General features: G+C 38.6%; 2 protein-coding genes across 3 annotated transcripts; one reads left to right on the top strand and one right to left on the bottom strand.

Moving 5' to 3' along the window:
* Window positions 1-1,652: 1,652 nt before the first annotated feature.
* Window positions 1,653-11,193, top strand: LOC139143476 (expansin-YoaJ-like). The gene is made up of 3 exons (XM_070713822.1): window positions 1,653-2,111; window positions 6,972-7,168; window positions 8,974-11,193. The coding sequence occupies exons 1-3, from the start codon at window positions 1,887-1,889 to the stop codon at window positions 9,476-9,478; spliced, it is 927 nt and encodes a 308-aa protein (XP_070569923.1). The 5' UTR covers window positions 1,653-1,886; the 3' UTR covers window positions 9,479-11,193.
* An 884-nt stretch (window positions 11,194-12,077) lies between these two features.
* LOC139143475 (angio-associated migratory cell protein-like) lies at window positions 12,078-21,461 on the bottom strand. 2 transcript variants are annotated; one of them, XM_070713820.1, is made up of 12 exons: window positions 21,353-21,461; window positions 19,478-19,617; window positions 18,827-18,961; window positions 17,617-17,736; window positions 17,253-17,392; window positions 16,775-16,919; window positions 15,935-16,018; window positions 15,360-15,475; window positions 14,619-14,698; window positions 14,364-14,454; window positions 12,665-12,819; window positions 12,078-12,264 (listed from the first exon to the last, which is right to left on the bottom strand). In XM_070713820.1, the coding sequence occupies exons 2-12, from the start codon at window positions 19,572-19,574 to the stop codon at window positions 12,189-12,191; spliced, it is 1,239 nt and encodes a 412-aa protein (XP_070569921.1). In that variant the 5' UTR covers window positions 19,575-19,617; window positions 21,353-21,461; the 3' UTR covers window positions 12,078-12,188. The 2 variants fall into 2 exon arrangements, with proteins under 2 accessions (XP_070569921.1, XP_070569922.1); XM_070713821.1 differs by having other exon boundaries at window positions 21,357-21,455.
* Between the last annotated feature and the right edge of the window lie 171 nt (window positions 21,462-21,632).

Raw genomic sequence — 21,632 nt, 5'->3', positions numbered from 1 at the left:
ACAGTGTGTTTGAAATTTCGATTTTGATTTTGATTGATTACGACAGCGGACAAAAGCGGAGAATGTGGAGTTCCTAACCAACGGTGTTCAAAATACATATCGCTCTTGCGGATAGTCAAACATTTTACAATACTTTTTCACAGTAACGTACGTATCAGTGCAGCCCCGCAAGCTCACGTACTCGCGTTTGCATGTCAAGTATGTTGCATAGTTCAGTTTTAAGGACGTAAGCACCTCTGAATCCGGCACACACATGCATACGTCCTATTTTCAAAGTACACTTATTTTCCATCAATTACGTTAGTTATGTAAACTAAGTAAGCTCACTTTACAATAATAAGGAAAGAATATGTGACTGAAATTACAAATGAAGGCCGTAGAACCAAATACTATGGACTTTTTTAGATGTGACAAAAGCTGGTACCATTCATTAGGAAAGTTTTCCACTCATTAGAGAAGTTGTGTGTCCGTTGAAATAATTGTATCAGTGGGAGAATTATTTTGTTGCGGTGAATACGTCTCGCTCGTATTTACTCTCTGTTCCAATGTTTTTCTAAGGAGTGTATGTATAAAGACGGCTCCTCGCTTTATCAAGACTTGATATAAGTCTGCGAATAAAACTTTTTTTAAACGATAAAAGAGGAGCTACAGCGAGATTCAGACGTGATTCCAGCCCAAAGTTACACATATCGCGTTCACCCTGCACATGCGCAGATGCCATATGTTCATGAAAACTGCGCGACAGCGTAAGATCGTATTGGGGTCACCCAGGTCAAAGAGTTTCATCAAGAAGAAACATTATTACAACTTGCTGAAATTGACGTACTTTACAAAATCACTGACATGAATCAAATCTACACGCGATAATTTTAAATCACATACAGGGGAAAAGAAGAAATAAAATCTCATTAAGGTTTGCATAAAAAAGAAAGTTTTGATTGACCAAGTATCTGACAATAGAGTCACTTCTGAGATATAATCATCGACTTTGTGATTGCTTATGCCTGGTGCCCGCGTTCATCGTGGCGCAGGAATAAAGAACAGGTCTTAACGTTTACTCGTGTAGAAAGTCAAAGACCGGAGACAAATTGCAACAATCAAAAGCCACATTCGCAAATACATCCAACAGCTTTATTCTTGTGTAAGTTAATTACCACGACAAGCGCATTTTGTGTGCGACCACTGTGCGAAGTGTGCATCGGAGTTATATTGACACCGATGAAGTTTTGAAGTTGTTATAATCAATAGTGTAATCTACATACTTTTGTCACAACATATCGATTACCATCACTCCTCCATCGCTTCCATACCTCCAATGTGTTTTTCCGTTGCCTACATCCATCCAGACAGAGGGTGATATCGCTGTCAAAGTACCTACATAATATTAGAGCCATGCCAGTTGCAATGGTCAAGAACGTTCTCTAGATCTTTCAAATGTGCGAAATAATTTTAATAGAGTTGTGGGTGGATCGATTTTGCCATTGTATAAATATGCTTGTTTATGAAATGAAAGTGACGATTTCTTTTTCAATTGTCCCACTAGCCGAAAAATGGAAAAGCTTTTCATTGGCCGTTGGGCAGCAACGGTTGCTATGATGGCGCGCGCGACAGATGATCCGGACTCATGCAGCCCTCCCTGGCGATTTGAGGTCAGTTGCCCTTTGTGGATCTGACTTAAGTAGACTTTGAAAAGTCTCGGATGCGTCATATCGCTTCGTTGGATTCCATCGTCCACATCTCACTGGAGGTATTCTTTTACAGTGGTTTAAATCAACCGAAAGACTTTTGTCGCATTTAAACTAAAATTGACCCTGCACAGTCCACTGTGAGCATTGTCTCGGGTTTATCTAAAAAGCTTTGAACATAACCTTCGCGGTCGAAACGTCATGTTCGTTCGAAGTCTTCTTTTGGTCTTCTCGTGTTTATGTTTCACGGGGCTGTCTGATACATCAAGTACCTGTGATGTGACTTTGGACGGGCCGTTCACCGGGGAGATAACGCACTATGATCACGCCCACGAGGCAGCAAGCGGCTCGGGTGCCTGCATGCTTGATACCGAGGGAGACTTGATGGTCGCCGCTCTGAATCCCTTTGATCTGAACGGCAAAGTGGTGAGTAGAACCGATCACAAAACTGTTGATCTGGTATCTTCCAGTATCTTTGCTTCAACCCTAGACGCTTTTCTTGGCTGACTCAGCATGTGAGAAATGTTCACGCAAGGGAACCATGTCAAGAATGCTTGTTTCATCAAGGCTACACAGTCTGTGCAAGTTGGAAAATGATACCATGGATACGAAACATATTTTTGAGGACAAGTATTACCAACTGCATTTCACGACAAAAAAAATCAAAAAGAAGACACTAAAGAAAATGCAAACTTTGCAATGAAACGTTTCGCATTAAAATATTTTATGACAGTTTTTTATGTTATAAATATTGCTACACACTTATTTCATCGTCTAGTTACACAGGTTTGCAAAAGAGTTGTCTATCTATATGTACGAAGTGTACGCTTTGTGAACCCTCTCCGTACGCCCGTCGGTTTAAAGGCCAAATTACAGTATTTCTTCGCTGACATTTTTGTGGCCGATATGAGGCTTTCACTATGTGATTTGCAAAACTGCCTTCCAGTGGACACCTCAAGGAATTGAATAATCTAAAAAAATACTTATTTGCTTGTAGCACATCTGAAATTAAAATACACCCTAGGCTCTGGTTGTGAGAAGAAAAACAGTGTGATTTTCATCAGGAATATTTCAGACAGAGGTGGAAAATGATTATATTTGTTTTTGAAGACAATAAGTATTGCAGCTGTGCTGAGCTTTGGAGTTGGGAAATTTGTTTAATGACAAATGTACATATGTCATGAAATATTAGGAACCAGAAGTTCGTAACGCTTCAGCAATTTATAAATATTCTTGAGATTGCGAAATGACAAACCCAAATATTGTTGGATCTTCTTCCTTTTCTTCGAAAAAAGAAACAAAGGTGGTGTGTGTAGTCCTTATGCCCGCTGGCGATCCAATTAGAATTTCGCTAACGGTTTATAGTTCTTGTGAATCGACAATATATCACAGTATATCACAACTACTCCCAGCTACTGCGTCTACGAGTGACAGCAATATATCGAGGACTGGAATTGAAGCTCACATAAGATCTGCCCTGGATATAGAAGCTACCCATCGTCAAATACACTCACACATAATATACACAGTTTTCTAAAACTGCTTCTCAGATCGTGTTTCTGCCGACTTTTATTGTGATTTGAAAGGAATCACAGGCCGAGTAAACATAACGATCGTCATGACAACGAAGATAGCCTGGATTTCCTTACAAAAATAATATGCCTATTGGCGTCCAAGAACTGTCGATGACGTACAGCTTTGCGTGCCCAATGAACATAAATATATATATTGCAAAGTTGTTCATGGAACTCTTGCTGGTATAAGAAAGTCAATATAATGATGTGACATAGGGCCTTAATAAATGAATCCACAAGTAAAATAAAAATTGTCTTTCATACAGATGTACTAATACACCAATAACGAAGATTGTAGTTTCCGTCCATGGCATTTAAATAGATCCAAAATGCAAACTAGATTTCTATAAACCATGAGCGGCAAATGAAATTTCCAAACATGTCGACACTTCTAGTCCTATTTAATCATAACATTCACGATCTTTAGAGCCCGTATAGGTATGTTCTCACTAACAATACTATATGCCATTATCTCCATGGTTGCAACTTTTTCGTGAATAATACGCCGCCTTTACGCCGAAATTTTATACGAACACACAAAATACTTTATCTTGCAAACGCGTTGTTTCCGTGCCATTTGATTTCGATGTTCGACTATTCTCTGACTCAAACTTGACCCAGATTAATCGCATTTATCTTCTAGCCTAAAAACCTACCAATGTGAAATACTATAAATTCTTTTTGAACTTTTTGGCACGTGAAAAGTTTATAACAGATTCACAGACCCAAAATAGATGAGCGTGTTTCCGAGCAGTTCCCTCAGCAACATGATAAGTGCGGCATGCTTTTTAGCTCAGTACTCGATAACGTCGTGTATAAGCGGCAGCCATAATTACTAAATCGAACGTGGCGCATTTGAGCCACCTTTCGACGAAAAGATGGCAAAAGTTCATATAAAACTACAAACACTTTACTCTTTAGCGCTGGGCAACTTAACTTTGCATCAGAGCTCCCATTTTTTGCGCGTCATCACACTCTTGTACCATAGACAGTGGTCTCGCTCATTCTGTCTATACTCTGCTTTAAAAAAGATGTAGTCTGCATCAATATTCGATATACCCCTCATACAGCACATTCATTTTCTTTTTAAGTGGGCCCGTTGTGTCTGTGTCAAGTGTGATTAATCGCGCATGACAGATCGTATTGTCTCTCATTCTAAGTCAGGTGACCTTAAAAACAACTAGCAATCCATTAGCAGGTGATAGTTCGTGCTCAAGTGGAATTCCTGCGTAATAGGTGCATGTTATATCCGAACACAAGTTAGTTACAGCACGACTTCGCCCGTCTTTTGGAGTGTTGTTCTGAAAACTTCTCCTCTAACTTCACTGAGGTGGAACCCTGGAATCTTCCCTGCATCTGTAAACAACCCCAGTAGGACCACGGGAGCCAGGACAAAACAACAACTAATTCGTGCGTCTCTCTTGCAATAACAACAATCTTTCTTTCGATTATTGTCAAATTCCGTAATAGAATCACCATCGCTCACACAGACAACTGATAGGCAAAGTACCACGAGTGAAACACATGTAGCCTTGAATAAAATGCAGATCAGTGTATACATCGGGTTTTTTGGAGACTCAAAGGGGCTAAATTTATTTGGCGCGAAGGAAGAAATATCCCAGGTTATTCGGCATCCAAAAATCTACCAGCTACCATTTACATTGCACGAAAATGGTCAATAGTTGGCTGATTTCACGCCCCAGTTGCGAATGCAAGATGTATAATAATGATGTTATTATGAAAATGCTCTCGGATATTGGCGCTACACATCGCCCGACACAATATGCTGCGCCGATGTCCTCGTGCGTCCTTTGCCGTATTTTCGTAATAACCTCATAATAATACACACTGGGTGTGCGCGACCGTTTAAGTTCATACCTTCTGTATTACACTTTTGTGTGATCTATGCCGTTACAGCAAAACCGTTTAGTCACACATAGGTACCTGTGAGAACCTCTGTGGTCAGGTAGCCTATTGTTTGAAGAACCCCCTCATAGCGTTGACTTTTCAGTGTTTCATTTCTATCTTATATATAACTGTAGACAATGATAGATGGACAAGCTGCTGTGAGAATTGCGCGGCAAAGACGACACCTGGTTGTCGGGAGTTTTGTGCACATTGTTTACAAATCCCTACAGAAGCAAAGCGATCTCAAACCGCGTTCAAACATTCCACTGTTAAATGATGTTGAGTGAACGTATAGTTAGCGGGCCAAGACCGTGCCTTTGCCTTTGTTTCTCGAGTGCCACAACTTCAAACCTTGCGTTCAATGCCATTGAAACGTTACGCCTCAGCGGTCGAAATACACAACTCCGACATACAAAAGCACATCTGCTAATTCGCAAACCATAGAAACTGCCACACAAGAGCTTATGCGCAAACTAACCGCTGATTTTCCAATGGAACGTGTTATCCTTCAGATCACAAACACATATCTTAAATGGGACACGATTTCTTAAGATCCTGCACTTTAACTTTATCAAAATACGACCCGCGTCGATCAATGTCGACATAAAGTCTCCTCCCAGGTGTCTCTCGAGTGAAAGTCTATTTAAAAATTAGCGCGACAGGTTTCCATGACAAAGTATCAAGTGGTAGTTTGTGTATATAGCAACCAGCATATTAAGGTGTTCTTGTCGATGAACGGAAGGATCTGCTATTCTCCTCACAAAGCAAGTGCCAGAAAATGGCATCACTTATTTCACCCAGCGCCGTACAGATACAAGACATCGTACCATGCCAAATTCCTATCGCATCTAGGCAAACGCATAAAATGGCATGAGTAAAGAAAGGTTGATTCGCTTTGTATGATGCTTTCGGCTTGACAAGTTCCCACCGGTGGTCTATAGCGAAGAAAATTCAACCTAATTAACATCGTAATTATCAAGCTCGCACAGAAACAGAAAAAAAATCTTTTAATGATGAGCACAACGTGGTTCGTTGATATTTCTAGCGAGTGAGTGTTTATGCTCTGTTTGAAGAACCCCACAATAGATTAATCATCTCCATGATAAGGCGGTACACGTGAGACAGGGTAGCTGTACGGCTCTTTCATAATCATTTACCGCTGTTCCAAGTGTTCACTACGTCAAAGCACTCGTTTTATTGGACAGAGGTGGTGCTTATCCATATTTAAAATATTTCATACATTTACAATCAGTCCTCGTTACATATCAGACTTTATGCAAATTATTAAGAGAAAAATCTTTACGAAATTCAAGTAAAGAAACCACTTTTAATTCATAATTTTGACTTGAGCTCATTACTTGGGGCTGTTGACATCTGTGTTGACCCATTTTCCGGTCCGTACCGATATTCAATGCAAAGAAATTAAATAGCTCTTAGAGCACAAATATCAATACATGGTCTCGGCGGAAACGACTATTCTTATTTTCATTTTAGAATTCAGAAGATGATCGTGATCAATCCGTGTTCCAGTTGGTCTTGAATTGTGAGATTTGTATGATGCGCTGATTTTGAACAGACGGCGTCTCTTGAATAATATTCTTATCCCACAAAACTATACCATCACACCTACGAAAAAAAATTCGTGTCACTGGAATAAAATGAAATAAATTTGGAAATTAGAAACTTCTTTTACACGCGATTTCTTAAGACGACTCAAACATCCGAAACTGACTGTTTTGCAGCCGCCTATTCAATTTTCATAGCTGTGCTTCAGGTAATACAGATGTTTTTTTCTGTTTTTCAGTTGTGTGGCCAATGTATTGAAGTAACAAATGGAGATGGCGTAAAAATAACGGTAAAAGTCATTGACTTATGCCCTGAATGCCCCGAACACAATATCGACCTGAGTCAAGATGCCTTCCAGTTGCTCTACCCTTTGCAAGTCGGAAGGATTGAGATAGAATGGCGACTGATAGAATGTGAGCGCCGGGGAAATATCAGGTATGTGTGATTTCCATAACATAACTTCTGATGTTGTCGATGCGGTACAGTACTTCTCCGATGTACAACAACTGATGTCGTTCTCATTGATGTATATATGTGTAGCGTCTAGGAAGCTTTTAGCCAATTGGTTAACTGAATCTCATTGTATTATTGAATCATTTCCCGCCGACCTAACAATCAGCAATACATTAGCCCAAGTTTCAGACTCCTTAAGTTACTGTAAATAATCGATAATCTAACAATAAAGATATGACCTTCCAAGCCGGTGCAAATCAGCAGTTGAGGTACGATAAATTTCTCATCGTTGTGTAACTTTACCCGTTTTAAAATGTATACCTGCATATATTAGTAATAATGGGCATCATACTTTGCACAGTTGAATAGAATGAAATACCGCTGACGGTTCATGAATAAATAACTGAAACTACGGATTTAATGTTCAATTCGTGGTGAATCAAAGGCGAACGACCAAAAATGGGAAATAGTTAAATAGTAGTTCCGTCAATGGTATTGTCAGGCCCAGTTCACCTGTACAAATTTCCAGTCAGAAATTGGTGACAAAAAATGGCAACGAATTAAACCAACGTTTTCACGTCGACCAGGTGGTCGGAAGGAAACCGTGGCATTGAATCTTTAAAGGGAAATTAATCAATTTCGTGAGATTTTCAAATTGTTTGATGTTTCTGTTTTGCGGCCTCGTTTTTACTCTTGACAAACGTAAAACTAGCTCTCTTCATCGGACAGGAACATAAAACACTTCAATCTGTAGAGCCAGTCGTTGCTTTTACTGACAAAAATGAATATCGAATTTTAATTAAGGGGCACATTACAGTACTGCTGAACAATATTACATATTTAAATACTCCATTGAGAAAGGCCACGAACTGATAATATGCTGTTTCGATTAGGACATCTGATAATCACGACAATTACCTACAATTAATTATTGCGGTTTTATGGCCGTAAAAGACTTGAACCAGAGACGAGACAAAATACTGAGATCTAACAAATAAAAAGTTATCTCGGCCGTTGAAACGCATAAGAACAAAATTTAAGTGCTTATAAAATCTGTGAGAACATCATGGCGAAAACCATCGCCTGGTCCGCATGGCGTTTTTCGGTCTGTATAGTGCAGTCTATCCTATAGAGAGAGGGTCCATGCCTGAAATCCTTGGCAAGAGAAGTTGGCGAACAAAATTAAGAGCGAGTAAGAATTCAAAAGAACGGACATTAACATTCAATGGATGAGCTATCTAGTAAAATAGGGATGTATTTGAAGAAAAGCAAGTTCCCACTTTTAGCCGGGGGTTTGGGGATGGGTTTGGGTTAGTAGTAGATTTATCTCATTCAAAACCTGCCGACAAGTTATTCATCCTTCCCTGCATGCAATGGTGATCTCTGCCGAGCATCTTGTGTTACTGTATGAATGCCAATCGTTTTTTAGTTTTAGTTAATTTCATTCATTCATTCATTCATTCATTCATTCATTCATTTCATAATTACAAGAACTGTGATTTCATCGCAATCTATTGTTGCAAGTTACAAAGGCTGTTATTCTTATGAGGTACAAAGACCTCATGTTATAAACACTGTGTATTTAATTCACACAAATCTCAATCAATCAATAAATAGATAAAATATAATGAATAAATAAATAAATGCTATTACAAAAACCCAAACCCTTATGGGGAATTTATTTTACTTTCGAAAGATGAATGAATATGAATAGGAGCTCGAAATAGCTAATGCAAAACTGATGAGTGTCTAGCTCCTGATAAAGTTTAAATGATTTTCTTATTCAGATACAACTTCAAGTATCCTCAAACTGGTAGTAATTGGTGGGGAGTGAAAGTAGTCGATCACATCCATGGTGTGGAGTCGATGTCTTTGAAACCGGCCGAGGAAGGAGACGACCGGGACTGGATCCAATACGAAAGGACGCAGAACCAGAATTTCAAGAAGCCAGTCGAGGAGCGGCGGATCAACGCACCCTTTCACGTGCGGATTACCTCGACCCTCGGGGAGGTGATTGAAGATTACTTCGACGGCGTTCCCACCAAGCAAACCAACACGCTCCCTGGAAGCGTGCAGTTCCGAAGTATCTGTGACATCGACCCGACCGAGTATGGCGTTGATCGTGGCGACGGCGTGAACGGCACGGCAAGGAATTCAAGCAATCCCTGGAACATTGGTCGGGATAGCCTGAATGGTGATGACGACGGGAAAAGTGGTGTCACCCCAACGCTATACAACATCTCACACCTCCTGTCTCTCGTTGCTTTTTCTACTTTTCAAGTGATTTTGTAACACTGAGCCTACAGAAGGCGAAATTATTCACTAAATTCTACTGTTTACAATAATCCGCATACTTCAGTTGATGGGTTTGAAAAACCTGAATAATTTCCAGGGTAGGAGAATGAAGGCATTGAACACACATTACACAGTACGAGTATGTTCGCATGAGCTATATCTTACTTACGTACACACTAACAACATCGTGAAATCAAGCGCATTTACAATATGTATACAGTGTATTATTTTCTTTCTTTGGATAGGAATCATTTTGGTTTCTTTAAGGAGGTGAGGATTTAATTACATTAATTCATGCATATATCAAACGTTTTTCTTTTTATTGTCTCTTACTTTAAATGCAGTATTCATTCCACCACGGTTCCTCGTGATTCCACAGAGCAGCTGGAATTTGTAAGCGCAATTCCTTGTCTAAAAACGTCCTTGCAAATGGTATAACCAGGAGTATTCAAACGAAAGCTTATCAAATATGCAAAGTGATACGCATCAATAGTAAATTAAATTCTTCGAAGCATCTGTGTGCCTACGGAAGTCCGTTGTTGATTGGTTTATTTTTGCTGAGTGTGGGCAATTTTCGATTTCAAAATGTTATGAATATGAAAATTAGGCTCGTTCGAATCATGGAATAACGTCTTGGGAAAATATTTAAGAATCCGTTGTGTAATTCAGCATGAAAAGAGCACGGCAGACGAAAAGAGGGACTTTTTAGAACATAAACTTGTTTGGTAACATCGCAATGTGCGTGATGGAAGTGGATAAGATCTACAAGCTGAACGACGTATGAGAAATTTTATCACAGAGTGAAGATTGCGTGAGATGCACAACAAACTTGAGTGACTTATCAGATTTGTTTACATTGATCATTTATTTACCTGTTCACTTCATCATAAACTGTAGTACAACTTCCATTGGTCACAACAGGATGCCCTACAAGGACTCTTTGTAAAACAATATACAAATTCCTTAAATACTAAAAGAGATACCTTGCTACTTCTCTCTGTGTGACAATATGACTGTGGTATATTGCTTGCAAAGATTATTGGACAAAGTGCAGATCCTGAAAATATTTTTTCCGTCAATAGGTCTACTGACTTGACTTTAGTGTATCTTTGAAAAACGAAAACTGCTCTTTTTCTCGTCAAGAAAATGAACAAGTAAATATAACCAGCAGTTAACCGAATGAAATTTTGAGGCAATTTTGTTGTTTTTATATATTTTCATGATAATCATCATTTATTCAGAAAACATCACCAATTTTGATATTAAAAGCCTTTGCCTGTCTAGCTGAGATTGTGATTGGCTAGGATGACTTTGTATTTTGAATATGGTTGAGTAATCAAAGACCATTTAAGTGAAAGTACGCTGTTGCTGAGTATGTACACAGAATGATGTCTTGTAAGTAACGACTCCCAACTTTTCCGAATGTTTGATTGTACAGTCGGCACATTAATTTTATGCAGCTGTCATGGCCATCTTTCAGCTGGAGGGGGCGCTGCACTGTTTCCAGAAAGACACAGAGCTGTCAACACCAAAGAGCTCAGGAGCAATGTAATATTTTTATATGGATGAGGCCGCGCCATAATTTTTCATCAACACTTTGGAAGACTTAACCTAGTAGTAGTATAACATAGGAACATTTTATTTTATAATGGTATGGAACCACTTTCTCTATCATCTTGAATGTACATAATAAAGACATACACACTATCTTGAAATCCATTTTGTTCTCTGTCTTTCTTTAATCAAAGAATTCATCAGGATAGACTTTAAACAATCGGAGATTGAAACTCATGATACTGGGATGAGTTTTGCCTTAAAGATGACAAGTTAAATCACAGAATCATACTTATTTCTAATTACCATTAAAACTTTCCAATGAAAAGTGATGATACTGCTGTATAACCACCCATGAAAAGTTACATTATCTTTGTTTTATGCATGTGATAGGTCACCAGGGGGTCAGGGTTCAAAGGTTTCGGCTGCCCATGAATTTTTAACAGGATAAAGTTGTCGGAACTGCACTCAAAGGTTGTATAGGACCCATTCGACCAATGTAAACACTGTATCCAAAGTATGATAGTGATTGATGAAAGTTAAAACATGTCTGTCATAATCTACATCGTATAATTTAAATGTTGCAGCTATGATATCATGCACGAAATACACTGTTTGTAACAAGAAACTTGCACAGGCGCAGGTCCGACGGCCATTTTCCTTAAAATTCAAGGGACCAAACGCCTCAAAAGAGAAAGTATTCAACTTTGGCTCAAACTTTCCACCCAAAAATTTACGCTTTTCTCTTTCCTAATCAATAATAAAAATCACAGGTAACTATGCAAATTACCTAAAATTTACTGTTATTTGACATTCAACATGGCTGCTGTATACCCTACACGGGACCTTAAACTTTTTAATTTTCACTAGATGGTGGACACACTATTGACTCCAAGGCAAAATACGTCAAGTCCACACAAGTAGCATAACAGAAAGTATTCTAAAAATTTGGGTGTCTAAAAACTGTCCTCTGAATGTGTCCTATGAAAAATAACGCCAATAAGATTGGAAATACCTGATGAAACTCAGATCTCAGACAGTGTACAGTGTAGGTTTTTTTTTATTATTTCACAAATGTACAGTATTTGGTTGGGTAAAAGTCAACATTACTCTTTTTAGTTTAAAAATCGCTTTTTATGACGTTGTTATTCCTTCACCTGTCAGGCTTGTGTACAGCAAACACTCTGGCAGTTTTATCACCTGATGCGGTCACTATGGAGTTGCCGTCCCTAGGGAATGAAAAAAGGAAAACCTGATCAGTTTTTGGTGTATGTATGCATGCCAGTGTAAGAAAGTTGTGATCAATTAGTGGTCTAATCTGTCCTCTACAAGACACAAGTTCAAAGGTCACAAGTTAATTTGGTTGTAAGCTCTTGCTTTCTCATGCCACCAGGCAGTTATATTTCAAAAGTACAAATTTGTAATTGCAGACGTTTTAGCTGTCGAAGCAGAAATGAATAATTTTCCCAAGATTTCTTGTGCAAAAAGAATCTCACAGACATACAAAATATTCTGAGGTCTGCGCTATTCCTGCTTCGCAATCAAATTTTGGTGAAACAAAACTGAAGCACTGGAACTCTGTACAACAAAAAGTTGGACAGAAACTTCAAGACAGGAGTCTCTCTTTACCTAGTGATGGCCATGTCAAGGATCTCTCCCATATGTCCAGTCCATTTGGACACCACTTGGCCAGATCTTCCGTCCCATAACCTCACAACACCATCAAGGCAACACGTGTATACCAACGGGTTTGTAGCATCCCACACCACTCTCACTATCCCAGCCTGGTTTGACGGTCAAAGGAGAGAAATATGTGAGCATATGAATGGTACACTAAATGCAAGCTGCATGTAATCCAAAACAGAAAGACAGTCTGGAAGATGACAGAAAGGCATGACTGTGAAGCCTGAGCAGTTCAAACTCCTCAAAATCTATTAGATACCTGCATGCCAGAATCCATGTACTACTTCATACTATCCTATGATTGCTGTTCTCAGAGCTTTATGCTCAAAATCATAGGACAAACTTCAACGGCACTGAAGGAACAAGGTAACTAAATATTTTACAGTAAAACCAATGTTACAAAGTACTCTTTGATTTTTATTTAAAATGGTCCTGTGGGGCGAGAAGAACCTCATATCGGCACTTTGAAAATAACATGGTGCCTTACAATGAGGATATTGCAATGCTGAGCAGCAGTACAAAGATTAGGAAAAGTGTTCTGCAAATACACTATGAACTTGACAAGACACTGAGCAACCAGCAGGTTGATATCACCATATAGCTTAACCTCTGATCATGAGGTCACTCAGAGTGAGATTGGAGATTTCAATTAACCCTTTGAGCGCTGTAATTTTTCCCACCAAATTTTAAGTGCAACACTTTACCAAATTTTATGAATTTTTCTGTAATTTTTTTGATAATTTTGGACCAAATGGAAATCACATTTCCTTGGCTACAATTCTTTATCAAAATTTTGGCAAAAATCTGAAAAAATTTGACTGAGGTATATTCTGTATTAAAGGAAACAAAAATTGACTTTGGCGCTCAAAGGGTTAAGGTAGTATGCACCTGGAAAGTGCAAGACTTAAACTTTTGCTCAAACTTTCCAAAATTAAACTTTCAACCATTCTCTTACCAAATTGAGAATAAAAAACATGGGTCACAATGCGAAGTTTCGTTCCAGAGAAACAAGTTACCTAACATTAAATGATATTTGAAATTCAAATGACTGCCATCCCTGTGTTAGCAATGGGGAAAAATAAATTTTTGATTTTCAAAAAACTAAGATGATGACAGTTTTTCTTACTCCAAGAGCATTAAAATGAGCCCTCACAAGTGGTAGATCAGAGAAGAATTGTAAAAATTTGAGAGTCCAAATATCTGTCCCCGAGGCGTAGTCTACCTTAAAGTGCCTCTAAACTTTTCATGGCCAATAATGATTGTCAATTGTATCTGTGTTGATAATATTTCAGATACTCTTGTTCATTGACTTCATCTCATCGCTGTTTATCTTACAGAAATGTTTCGTTGAGAGTACCTGAGCATGTCTTTACTGCATTCAGGAAGTACTGTAACCCCTGTACAAGTTATAATAGATGCTGTATTTGCATTCCGATGAAACATGGATGGTTTTATGTTATCCTATCAACGTTATTCCCAGGCAAATCTTTATTGGGATAGCAATGATTGTGACCATGTGCATCATGGAAGATAATCTTACAACGTAGGCTTGACGCATGCATATCAGGAAGCCACTGAACAAACTATTATGAAAAGAATTCTCTCTGTAATATTTGTGTTTTCATGTACCTTGCTAACATCTTACCTCATGTTTACACTGGTTCCTTTGTATCTGTGTGGGTATATCCCATAATCCTACAATCCCATTCAGGGAGCCAACAGCTACCAGCGGCTGACTGTAAATACAAAATATGACCAAACATGTCTTCAGGTTGATTTCACATCTACAAATTTATCATAGCTCACAGTTACAGAAAGATGAGACTAACCAAACATACAAAGCTGCTTGGAATTGATTCAATACGAGAAATTTGACCAGACACTCTAGAAACAATCTTACCTTTTACAAAACGCAACAGCTTCTACTGAGTTTGACTCATCTTCACTGGCTGCTGGTCCGGCCGCAAAAGTTGCAATCACCTGTGCGAGCAATGAGAATGTACTGATGATCAAAAGAAAAGGTACACTTGGCATGATTGTGAGATCTCATACTTGTTAGATAAGAAACACTGGGTGCCCTATGATGATTACATGTTGTAAACAAATCAAACATTGAGCAAATACGTAATGCCTAGTGTATCAGTTGTGCATGCTTCAAAGTGACTAAAATTATTGTAATTATTGTGATGCCCTTTTCAGATTTACATCCTGAGTGATGAGGGAAGTACTTACTTATTTTCTCCATTTTGTAAAATTAGAAAGAAAGGAAATTGCCAAAGCATTTGGGAGAATGTTTGTTAATTTACATTAAAGCCATAGGAAGTGCAAAATTTTGCTGCTCCTAGCAAATAGATGGGGCCCAAGCTGAGTTGTTTCCTTTGAAAATAATTGTGTGCAGCTCAACTCTAACTTTCTGTAAAGACAGTCCAGTGGCTTTGTACTACAATGTATGATTGGATCTATAACTCTAGAATCTGAAACTTTTTACAAAGAAGTCAAATTAAATCAACAGACACTGCACTGGTTTTCCAAGAGTACAAATTACGGGAGATAAACCTCATATCACTATAAACAATCAAATAATTTTCGGCAATGGCGCTTCAGTGACAGTGATGGTGAAAGAGAACAGTATCACTCTTACCTTGCCAGTGTTACTGTTGAGCAGCTTGGCTGTACTGTCCGTGGATCCAGACACCAATAAGGACCCATCGCTATGGCAATCAAGTGAGGTGATGCCACCGCTGTGACCGGTATGAGCTTTAGGATGAAACAGGAAATCTTGAAACATTGGGTTTATTATAATAAACGATGCCCTGAAGTTTATATGTATGCCATAATTGCTGGCAGTTTGGAGATTGACCTCTTGAGGGCGCTCTGCTTTTTGCTTGGAAATCAGAAGAGCAGACAATGGTTGTCTGAATGAAGGCACGTCTCTTGAGATAGGTATTCTTAACCTACTGACTGTTTACATACCACTTAAAATCAATCCATGTGATTGACAATATTTAATTTCTCAATTTATGAAGTCTTAATAGTTCTGTTTAATATAAACAATCTCAGTATTTCAAAACAAAAAACAACACAGGGACATCCAGATTACTGAGGTATATACATAAATATATACGTAAAGATACATAAGTCAATATTTTTGCAGTCATGCAGATACCATTTCACAAGTTGACAGTGTAACAGTTACAAATGGCTGGTAAAGTTTACCTGTAAAAGTTTGTAGGACAGAGGTTTCTTTGAGATCCCATATCCTGATGGAACCATCTTCATACCCAGCACAGCACCTCTTTCCTGAAAATATTGAAAGCATTATGAACATTAACCCTTTCAGTACCAGAGTCAACTTTTGTCGCCCTTATAAAATATACCTCAGTCAATTTTTGTTAGATTTTTGCCAAATTTTGGTAAAAAACTGTAGCCAATAAAATGTTGTGTTCATTTGGTCTAAAATCATCAGCAAAATAACAGAAAAGTTCATAAAAATTGGTAAAATGTTGCACTAAAATTTTGGTTGGACAAAATACAGCACTCAAAGGGTTAAACTAGACTGAGCTGAAAAGCTACATATTTATTGGCTCAATCTACAATGTACCGGTATGACTACCCATGACAGAATATTCGCATTGTCCACTATTTACTGTTTCATGGAGAGTGAGAGTCATACAAACACAAGAAGAGTGAGGATTTATATTCAGACTACTATATGCAGAAAATCGTTAGAATTATCTGCGCACAACGTTTCGCTCTCAGTTCTGGTTGTGTATCAGTGTTTTCAGCATTTGAAAGTCTGTTCCATTTAGTGTAGCGAAAACGTTATCTCTTCATTGCAGATCATACCATACGTTTGCTTGGTATGACGCCATTGCTTGATCCTTTCATCCCTATCTCACAGTATTGAGGTCAAACTTTATGACAAAAGAATAGGATTGGGTCAAACCATAGCGGTGAATGGGTTAAATACTATGGTTTAATCTATAGGCATACACAGGAGACAAAATAAGGGTGACAGGGAAGATGAGCAAAGACTAAGAGTTTTTCCACTCTCACCGTCTGGAAAAACTTTTCCCGTTGTTGTCTGGCATCTTGGACCCTGCATCGTTTTAAATTCTCCACTTGGTATCTTCCACATCCAGATGTCACCATCAGCTGTGCCAGCAAGGAGTACATTGGCAGCATGGTGCCATGACAACCACTGTAAACCAAGAATAACAATCAATGAGGTGAGTCATCACGGCAACTAAAGCGGACAATCACATTCCATTCATTGACATCTTTTGGGATTCTTTCTTCAAATGTCATGTATTTAAAGTTAAAATTACCATGATGTTAAAAACTGAGGGGTTGAAAGTCTGTGTCAACATCCTAGTATTTCCTGTAAATTTTCACTTTCATTTGGTCGTTTTCCCTATTTCCTTTGTTTGCTCAAAAAAAGGATGTAACATATGATGAAGAATTTTGAAACTAGTTAGACATATTGCATAAATTTCTATATGTAGGTTTGAGTTTTCTGTTTTCTTTCGTTTACCTCTAAATCTGCACACTCGAAGGACCAGATCTCTGTCTTAGTTTCAACTTTCCACACTTTGATTAATCCACTCATGTCACCTGTAGCAACCATACTCGAATCATGGTTGAAACAAACGCATGTTACAGAATCTTTGTGACCTGCAAAAAGTGACAACATACGACTTTGAAACAACTTTAAGGTGACATTGTCCTTGTAGCTGAGAAGACATTGTGGTTTAATTCTTATAATTTGTAATTCGTGTCTTGCTGAAATTAAGCTCAAGTTCAATGAAAAATCTGACACTGAAGCTGTGTGTCATCACAACATGTTGATCAATGTGGTGATACATCTGGTCAACATGTAAGTTCATAGGTATACTGACCTGTACACTCAAAGAGATTTTGGCCATTGGCCAAGGTCCAGACAAACGCCCGATCATCTTCCCCTCCGGTCACTGCTAAAGTGCTTGTTGTGGGATCGACATCACAGGAAAAGAGGGATGCTGATGATAATGAAAATACAAAATTACATTAAAACATACGACAGAATCTCACAATTAGCAAGATTTGTACATGTGCCAATTTTAACTATTGGTTTACAATGGTTTTATCAGCATCAAACCAACTACCAACAATTCTTATTCCTGTACCCTAATGTATTTGAATGGTTGGACCCTTCTCTCCATTACCAAAATTTATGAGTGCCTCTGTAAAACTGGGGTATGATGATTTTAGGAAGCGGACTTTGTTTTCACAGATATCCCTAAGTTTGTGCATACATGAAGATTAGAATATAGTACCAGTACATGTATGTGAATGCTCAAGTCAATGCCAAAAATCTACAAGGCCAGTACAAAGAGGGATTGTGCAGAAGTAAAAAGTGGCATTGTCATACATATTTTTACTTGGTATGAATTTCACAGCAGGAGAAAGTCAGCACAAATTAATCATGTTTCAGTGTTGCAGCCAGGACGCGCCCTTGCGACAGTGTCCCACATTTTCACATACTGCAGGTCACCTCGGGTGCACTCATGAGTCAACTGTGTTGGATGTAGTCTGCAAGTAATATTATCTGATACTGACGATAACCTTTGTTTTGCACAATTATTTTGTGGCTTATGAGCTGTGAATAGAATTAAAACACTGCACTCAACATTATAACTTGCTTCAGGTACGACCATGAGCTTTCTGATTGGCGACAGATAGCTGGTGCAATTACTTGCCTGAAATGCAAGCATAGTGTATGATACTTGAATTTTGTTTTGTGAAACTAATTTTTAACAATATAATACAAAATTTGATTACCAACTGACAATTTGTCCCTAAAATGTGCAAAATGTCCCCAAGAGTAAACGGTTGGGGGGTCAGAGTATCCCTTGGCTTAAAATTCCTGGCTGCAACACTGATGTTTGCATTATCTTTGTTTTCAGGGGCCTTCAAATCTTCAGGACTTTGTTGAGATGGAACATACATGTATACGGGAAGCATTATGCCTTACAGGTTGTAACAAACGTGAACTGATAGTGACAGATGAACTTTGCAGTGTAAAGGTTGTTCGGAAACAAAATATAAGTGTACCAACCAAATACTGACCTGAGTGTCCCTTGAAGCAGACTTCAGCATCATCTGGAAGTTCCTCCATCTCTGCCATTGCTTCATCTTCACCGTCATCACCATCATAATGTTCAAAATCGACATCACCGACTTCTTCTGTTAGATCATCCAAATCTTGAAACAGTAATAACAAAAAGTGTAAATTACGTCACATTATGAGTAGTTTTACTGGAGCTTTATCTCATTTCAAAACATTTTAAAGTCATGAACATATGCAATCAACATTTTGTTAATTATCAGTGTTCTCCCAAGAGCAATTAAAGGTATACAGTCACCTGTAATCGAAATATGCCCATGGTCAAAGGGGCGTTCCTTGGTATTCAAAATGCCCATGTAAGGGCGCTGTTTTTTAAAAGCGGCTGCCCGCATAAAATCTGTGATTGGTTAGATTTTCTCTTTCCATGGTGGCCAAATTTGAACAGGTGACAGTATACCTTTAAAACAACTTTATTTTTGGTAAGACAATAGAAATTCATTAACATAACAATTATATCGTTATGCAAATCAGCCACTATATGCTATTAAAAATTTCTGGGGACAGCACTTATTATCATATCATCTTCATTGTCTATTGTTTTCATCCAGTAGAAAAATCATTAGGCAGAAAAAGAGGCAATTTACTGAACTTACTTTCTGCTTCACCGTCTTCAATTTCTATCACTTCAGCGATGTCATCCTCATTGATTTCCTCATCTTCAAACACGCCAGGATTACTATTATCGTCCATTTTTTTAACGATAGAATATATGTGTACCAATTCACCTCTTAACCTACAAAGTAAAATTTTGATCAGAAATAGTGCAATGTGCATCATGTATATATCTACATAATTAGCAAACGATGACTTTATGAAGGGACCTTTCTCAAGTACCCACAGAAGCCCGAGGAGAGGGGATATAATTTTGTTTTTCTCGTATGTACTGTAAATAAAGTTAAATTGAAAACAAAACACGTTGTCAGGGTTCCAACTATAAATGGATACTACAAAGTTAATTTGCCGATCATACTGGTGAAGACAGGCTTTCTGAATAACTTCTAGCATTCCTACGATTTATGAAAGCCACAGAAACAGTTTTTTTTTATGACAAACGGCCAACTCATTATGCAGTTCATCTGTGCGACAGTTTCCTCGCAGATGTTAAAGTGGCACTCCCACTTGGTAAAATTTTTAAAACACGTTTTTTTAATGCCAACGGTTGATATTTGAGGTGGCGACCGCGCGGATCGCGAGATATCGATAAAAACATGTCATTTCCTGAGCGTATTTTTCACATCCCGAAGTTTTACGATATCTCCCGAAGGTTTGTTGTTGTGCTGATTGACGATATTCTAGGGAGTCCATAATACGTTCGAACGACGCAATTAATTTACCTCCCACTGCGAAGACTTTATATACAGCATTATGCCTTTACCTCAGGTAAGTTTTTATAAAACTTCTCCTTAGTTTTTGTCGTTTTCATTATTCTCAATCAGTTGTATTATATTTTTAACCAATACCACATTGATATCAGTTTTTACGTGTAAAATATTAGCCGCCTCTGATGACTACATTTTGTCGTCTGCCACACAGCTACGCGTGGTTCGATACATAGCGGCCGCCGCGTGGTATGCGTCTATGCATACCACGGGGCGGCCGCTATGTATCAACCGCACATATACTGTGCTAGTCACCTATGCGAATTCTGGTTGAATCAGCAAACTTTGTTTTTCGATTTTTTGCCGAGTCAGTAAGACTCGGCTTTCCTGGGGCATGACCGATCACCGACGCGAGTGGTACTGTGGCGTACAGCAGCGTCAACGTAGACTCGTACTCCGTAGCTTAGTTGACAATGGCCCTGAGTGCCGAACATTCGATGTTCGGAAGCTGAATTAAGGTGGGCCACCGGAATTCAAACTTTTACTTTTTTGAGGACATGTTTTTATCGATATCTCGCGATCCGCGCGCAGTCGCCACGTCAAATATCGACCGTTGGCATTAAAAAAATGTGTTTTAAAAATGTTACCAAGTGGGAGTGCCACTTTAAATATATTAATGAGAAATTCAGCAAATTAATTTCGCATTACAAATAACAGATAAGCCTTCGATAATTCCTTTTTCATCATTGCTCTGTGGAATTGCCTCGTTACGTACGGCAGGAAACTTTGGTCCCGCCTTCACCAGTTGTTACCAATCTGCCATTCTGGTGTTGTTGTTAATAATAGGCTGTGCACACTGACGCTTAAAAGCTCGAACAATCGATCATTTACTTGGTGCTTAGTACGTTAGAGAGCAAGGAACAGACTACGAGACACATTGATAGAGCAGACGATCGATCGATCGATCAAGCAGACTACCCAACCAACCCTCGAGCGTGTATCACGACATGCTGGCAAAACGGCACCGCTCCAACGGCACCACGTGCAAGCGCAACCGCTCAACACACTATTTACCCGTTGTGATCAAATTGACTTGCCCATTTCTAAAAATCGCTTTATACTTTAGTGAAGATAGAAATTAGCTCTTACCTACGGTGTGGTCAACTCTGAAATGACATAAAATGAGGAAATTTTGCAAGTCACCGAGGAATCTGAATCATCACACACTTTCTCATGGGCGCTGCCATATTGAAATGTTGCATTGCATTATGGGTCATTATGGATCGCAAAAAAGTACAAAAGCAAACATTTCCTGGTCAAATTCACTGAAATTACGACATTATTTTAAGAATTTAGGCATGCAGGAAACTATTTGCTTCATGGTGCGAAAAAAAATTGCGAAACAACTTCAGAAATGAAGCAAATGCTA

The sequence above is a fragment of the Ptychodera flava genome, chromosome 11, assembly GCF_041260155.1.
Source record: "Ptychodera flava strain L36383 chromosome 11, AS_Pfla_20210202, whole genome shotgun sequence".
Classification (NCBI taxonomy): domain Eukaryota; kingdom Metazoa; phylum Hemichordata; class Enteropneusta; family Ptychoderidae; genus Ptychodera; species Ptychodera flava.
The sequence above is the reverse complement of the archived record's forward strand: the minus strand, read 5'-3'. Positions and strand labels throughout refer to the sequence as shown.